General features: G+C 31.0%; 3 protein-coding genes across 3 annotated transcripts in view; 1 reads left to right on the plus strand and 2 right to left on the minus strand.

The window, feature by feature from the left end:
• The window catches only part of LOAG_11762 (iron donor protein CyaY), a 1749-nt gene extending 715 nt beyond the window's left edge, over positions 1-1034 (minus strand). The window contains exons 1-2 of the mRNA XM_020448413.1: positions 920-1034; positions 537-786 (exon numbers count right to left, since the gene is read on the minus strand). Of these exons, the coding sequence (XP_020301442.1) occupies positions 537-786; positions 920-974 (305 nt within the window). The 5' untranslated portion in view covers positions 975-1034. The remainder of the gene's footprint in view (positions 1-536; positions 787-919) is intronic.
• A 966-nt stretch (positions 1035-2000) lies between these two features.
• Positions 2001-2641, plus strand: LOAG_11764 (hypothetical protein; the record flags this gene model as incomplete). The annotated part of the gene is made up of 2 exons (XM_003147281.1): positions 2001-2102; positions 2471-2641. 2 exons carry the CDS (start codon positions 2001-2003, stop codon positions 2639-2641), a joined length of 273 nt encoding a protein of 90 aa, XP_003147329.1.
• Positions 2642-2785: 144 nt separating this feature from the next.
• Positions 2786-5114, minus strand: LOAG_11765 (39S ribosomal protein L13). The gene is made up of 4 exons (XM_003147282.2): positions 4959-5114; positions 4092-4256; positions 3461-3649; positions 2786-3142 (listed from the first exon to the last, which is right to left on the minus strand). The coding sequence occupies exons 1-4, from the start codon at positions 5037-5039 to the stop codon at positions 2954-2956; spliced, it is 624 nt and encodes a 207-aa protein (XP_003147330.1). The 5' UTR covers positions 5040-5114; the 3' UTR covers positions 2786-2953.
• Between the last annotated feature and the right edge of the window lie 1056 nt (positions 5115-6170).

Here is a 6170-nt window from a genome sequence, read left to right on the forward strand (position 1 = left end):
CGAAATTCATTATTCAGCAAAGCATCCAGTGATATATTATCGCGAGTGCTTATCCATTTTTTATCAACCAAATTAAAACCTGAAAATTCCTTCAGAATTATTCGCCGTCATTACGAGATATCTTGAAATGAAATGTAAAGCATTACCAGCGTGACAGCTAAAGAAGTCACTTCTGTTTGGTGAATGTTAATAATCCAGTCCTGTTTTCAGTTCAGTAAGACTTAATTACTATATACAAACAGTAGTGATAATTTTTTGAAGATGCCTTGCAAGCAAAAGCAAAACATGCTAGTTTACCTCTCTTGCAATTTCTATCTTTGAAAATAATAGCTCGATTCCAGATTATCCTTACAACTCTCTAACTCTCCTGACAATTAAAAGTTGATCATCCAAGACTTAATGTGCGAAAAATCAATCAGAGCACTTATCCGTCTTATCAATATTTTTGGTTTACTTCAATGCTCCGTTAATTTTTGGATTATAAAAATGCAATCTATGTCCTCTTTATTTGTAAATCAAAAATCTTAAAAATATACCGTTTCGGACCGGACAAAGGTGAAGACAACCAAATTTGTCGATTTGGTGTTTGTTTGTTGATGACATAAGCACCTATTTTTCGACTAATTTTAGCCGTAACGACACCCATAGACGAATTTACATCGTACTCTCCGTCACAACTGAACCTATCCGGAAAAGAATCCAAATAATCGGCCAATTTACCCAACGTTTCGTTAGCAAGATTTTCATATTCATCTTCCGATAAAGCAATTTCACTTAGCCATCGCTCTAAGAAATGATAATATTATTGAAGTAAAATAATTGACCAAAAATGAAGTAAGCATACAGTAATATATAAAACATCTCATTTAACGAAAAAAATCAATAAAATGATATTTTAGATTTCAAAAAAAATCCCCACTTTTTAGGAAAGGTCGTATATTTACTAGAGCTGTAAATAATCGTTGTCTTAACATTTCATTTGCATTTGAATCCGACAGTAAACATTCACGATAGTAGTTTCATAAGCTAAAATTGAATTTAAAATTGGAAATCTCAGTCTATACCAGAGAAAAGACGAGAAAACTTTTCTCAGTGCAGTAAAATTCTTTATTAGAGCCTTTTAATCTATTTGCTGCTATTATCATCGATTTAAGATTAGACTGTTAATTAGATATCAAACTTAAAACTAACCAAAAACCGAATACTATTTCTTCTATAATTAAGACACAAAAAATAAAAGAAAGAAAGGAAAACATAATAGCACCTGATAGGCAGAATAGCATCAAATGATATCAAGGAATTCAGGAAGTTTTATTTTGGGTTAATAAAACACTCATTAAACAAAAAAATGAATACTATTAAGATATAAAACAACAAATTAAAATGCAAAAATGACTTGTCCCTGTATCTAATTAAGATTTGAAAGTTAAATTTTAACATACAAGAATTGTGTCCAATACTTTAAACTAGTAAATTCAACAAGAAAAAAGATAAATAAAATGTTTAGATCGCAAAAAAAGAAGACAAAAAAGTGAAGCAATATATATTCTTCTTTTTTTTTTTTGATAACACATATCAAACAATTCAGTCCAACCAATAATTATTCATGGGTGATCTTGATGAACATGATAACTGAGTAAATTGTTTTAATTAGGGAATATTTCATCTTTACATCCATTTTTATTTACTGACAACGTACTGAGTGGTTCTTCGATAGAAATCGTACAATAATGTCTTCGACAGGAATAGTACGTAAAATTGTCAATATTAGGTTGAAACTTCGCTTAAAAAAGATGTTGAACTAAAACTCAAATTTGCGTAATTTTTTGAACAGATCTTTCAGGAAAAAAAAGGACAAAATTTAAATATATTTTTTCTTTCATTTCTCTTTCATCTTACCCTTTCCTTTCCTTACTTTTTCCATTTATTCTTCTATTCAAATATTACTCAGTGTTAGGATTCAACTGCAGGCATCAACGAAAACAACACAAGCAATTAGAATGCATAATGAAGCTACCGTACGATTGAAACAATTACGTCAAACTGTTCAAAGTGAAGTGGCCGGTTCGGGTCAAGGTACCGATGAAATTATACAGTTACAGGTTAGAAGAATGAAAAATGTTGTTTTATAACGCTACTTTGAAAATTTTAATGAATGATTTCTTGCGAAGAGAAAAAAGCAAAGGCAGTTGGTAATCATTAAATTTAAATATCAATGAAACAAAACTACAACTGTATAATTCGACCTAACAAGTTGGACGGAATGGCAGTAACATACATGGCTCATGACTCTATGACATGAATGAGAACATGTATCCCGGAAAATCCCGGAAAAAAACAGCCATAATAGCAGTCGTCTAAATTATCCTTTTGAATTAATCGATTAGTTGAGCTATCAACATCTCATTAATTCAAATTTGAATGATGAACTTAACTACAACTCGAAATAGCCTATGCAAGAGTATTTCAGGGTGGTGGTGAATTACACTTTGTAAATACAAAGAATACACGTGCATATTATTTGAATCATGAAGAATCATGGCTATATCTAGAACGTGAAAATGATGGTACATCGGGAACGTTATATATCGTACGACGACTTCCGGACGGACGACTTATCACAAAAAGTATGCAAGATTAAATATAAAATCGCACGCGTTGTAGACAGTACAAATGAAATCGAATTCCTATTTAGGATATACTAAATATGAATTAAATTCATCCAAAAAAATTTCGGATATTAAATTTATAACCAAAACTATTCATTCTATGGATTGTTGAAATACTCACTAAAAGCTATAGTTGTCTCTGATCTAAACTACATCTAAATCAATGGCACCTGCTAACGACAACAGAAAAAATGGTGCGCCCGAAAAAGCTGACCGGCTAAAATGAATTAGAAGCAGCAATGCATAAATTATTGCATTCCAGAATATTTCTCGATTTATGTGCATCATGAATCGTTTTGATAATAAGGATTGAATGGAGATCTATCTTTTCCAACCCACTGGCCAGGGTCTTCCACGGGTCGTTCCCAATCGACGAAATGGTCATCTCCAAATTTGAATAGCCTTGGAAATTTGGCTCGTTCTTCCGCTGTATATTCGTCGGATCGTTTTGGAACACGTTGCACTTGCTCCATCTGTAAGCAATAGTAGCTAGAAAGCATAACTAAAGTAATTAAGAGATGTCTTGTTCTTTGCAATCTTGATATCTCTGCCCTTCCCAATTTCGCTTTCTCCGGCTTGCTTCTAGAGTCATTTCGTAGTATGTGGGCTATTCTGACGAAGTTACGAGCAGCGAAACATGACCGAAAGATTCTGAACGACATCACTGAATAAAAATAAAATATGCAAACGAAGCAATGCAGGAAGAAAGAAATCAAAAGTATGAAGCTTCGTCAGCTTCAAAGTCTATCACTGAAAGTTATAAAATTGCAGATAGTGAAAATAATAATTACGTGATTTCCAATGTTCCTCCGCACAAACATTGGCATTTGATCATCCGCAAACAGATGTAATCTTTCGATTAATCGTTTGCGAAGCTGATTATGATCAAGACCTCTGTATACTGTCATATGCATTAGTCTGCATGGATCGAAATCTTGAATTTGCCAAGCTGGATATTCGACCTTTGATTTTGGCATTTCCTAAATGCATTCACAAAAATTCATTATAAGATAGTAATAAAAAGAAAAAAAACAATTGCAATCTTTTAAAAACAACGAGAAAAGACTTTCAACTATTTATCTCCAGCACATTCATTAATGGTAGAAGGATATCAATTTATTACGAATGAGATGTATTACAATATGCTGTTGCAGTATATTTCAAGGATTTCTGTCTACATCCATAGTGATATTTCCGTAAACAAAAATCTTTGATATGTTACAGCGGAGTGTGAAGGCAAAAACAATGAAAATGAGAGATGATCATTATGATAAGAACTTGAGCTAAATAATAAAGATTAATAACAGCTTGAACTATTACAAGCATTAAAGTAAAAGCTCTAAGTTAACTGTAACATATGCAAATAATCCCATAACCAATGCAAGATGCTATGCGCAATGTCAAGATGAAAATGGATCAAACCTTATCAAAGAAAAATCGCTGATTTTTCCAACTGAAACCATGCATTGCAACATCTTTACAATTTATCACCACGACATGATCACCACAATCAGTGAATGGATGATAAATTGGTTTGTGTTTACCAGCTAAGTAATTTGCAACTTTTTTGCCAAGTATCCAAACATCCTGAAATAAAAAAACTAACTGCAGAAGTTAACAATTAAAAGGTCTTGACAAAAATCAAGAATTAATTTAAAAAACATCGTAAGAAATTATGCATTTAAAAGAAGACTGGTAGGATAAGTGATACATAATGTGTCACGTGTCACTATCTCAAAACTATCGTTGTCTTACGTTGGGAAAAAAAAAAAACCATGGAAGAAACATGAACAGATAATCGCCTGTCTTCTACGCTTCGAGAAAAAATAAAAGTAAGGATAAAAAATGAAATATATAGTTAGATAAATGAATAAATAAAGAAAACAATGAGTGAGACAGAGGAGTGAGTGAATTAAAGAACTAATCATTTATTTTAATATTAGAAATTCTTGAATTTACTTGAATATATACATAAGTAATTGAAGAACCAGCCAATAAGTCAAACGTTCATTTATCCAACATGTTCCTATGCAACAATAAATTGATTAACACTAAGAAATGAAACCCAAATGATAAAAAGAATATTTAACTAAATAAATAAAAGGTGATAATTCTAAGAATCATTCAGGAGCATTTCAAATGATACTTATTTGTTAATAAAGATACTAAACGATAAGGAATTTGGATGGCAAACACATGATCTTCTTAGAAATAAAATTTAACAGATTTATATGATGCCATCAATTTTTTTTAATTCTTTAGTTCAAATAAAAAATGAAGAAGAAAAACCTGGCCGGTAGCATCTATAAGATGCCATTGGCGAGCAAATAATAACCATTGTTGCACTCGACGCATTCGACCGATACCCATTCCAAAAATCCAACAAAAATTTATCGCAGAAGCAGTTCACAATCAATTGCACATTTTCATGGAATTGCGCATCCTGTACATCCTCATAATGAAATTTATGTAGCTGATAATTTGGCAAAATTTTTATGCGTAACCAAGTTGAAATATTAAATTTGGAACTTTTTGCCAAATATTTTGGAAAATAAACAAAATCTTAATCTAACTATTTATTCCCTTCAGTTTTTAAATTACTATAAATGAAATAGAAAATGAATGCAAGCAAATACACCAGCAAGCACATGCGTTGTGTTGATATGACTTGCAAAATTACCACGTGAAACAAAATAATAAAATGATGGAATGAAAAAAAAAAAAAATACAACTTAAACATCGAAGAACAACATTGAAGAATCCAGACAAGTTTTCAGTATCCTACCAAAACAACACTATACTAGAACGTAAGCACGAATGAACCGAAATATTAGAAATATAAAGACGCTTACAAGTTGAAAAAACCTCATTAAGATCCATTTACATAAAGTAACAACATTCCATAAGGTCTTAACGACATAACTTACATCATTTCGTATGAAAAAAGCGAATCATCCAGATAACAAAACCTTCGGATAACCAAGGATTAGAACTCATTTAAAACTTCATTGGGAAAAAAAAAAACTCCAAATTTGTAGGTTTGTAAATTTAATCAAGCTCCATTATACTGAAACAAATTGTTTATATTGTATACAGTTTACGTTATTTCAGAAAGATACACATCACATATAAAAAAGATTACAATACATTAGCACAAAAAAAATGATTACATTTACATTTTCGAAAAATCATAAACAAAATTACCACTGTTGAACAACAAGACATCAAACATTCCCATAAATTAAATTAAATATTTATAAAGCCTTTACAACGGAATATGAATATCGCTAAATTTAAAATAAATTCACTGAATTTTCTTTAATACTTGATTATTTATAAGCTATCTTTGACTTAGTTTTTATTTCAATGGGAGTCACAATTTTCTACTTAATAAACAACAGAACTATTGTATTCAAAAAAGCAGAGAAAATATTTTGAAAAGACAAACACCAGTAGAAAATATCACCAAATTACTTGGCCCTGATATTCTGGTAGTACACA

This window comes from Loa loa (assembly GCF_000183805.2).
Source record: "Loa loa unplaced genomic scaffold supercont3.213, whole genome shotgun sequence".
Lineage (NCBI taxonomy): Eukaryota > Metazoa > Nematoda > Chromadorea > Rhabditida > Onchocercidae > Loa > Loa loa.

Coding starts and splice junctions, on each gene's coding strand:
- LOAG_11765 (XM_003147282.2), bottom strand. CDS start 5,039: ATGGGTATCGGTCGAATGCGTCGAGTGCAACAATGGTTATTATTTGCT. Junction 4,257..4,958: donor TTATAGATGCTACCGGCCAG/GTTTTTCTTCTT, acceptor TTTTTATTTCAG/GATGTTTGGATACTTGGCAA. Junction 3,650..4,091: donor AGCGATTTTTCTTTGATAAG/GTTTGATCCATT, acceptor GAATGCATTTAG/GAAATGCCAAAATCAAAGGT.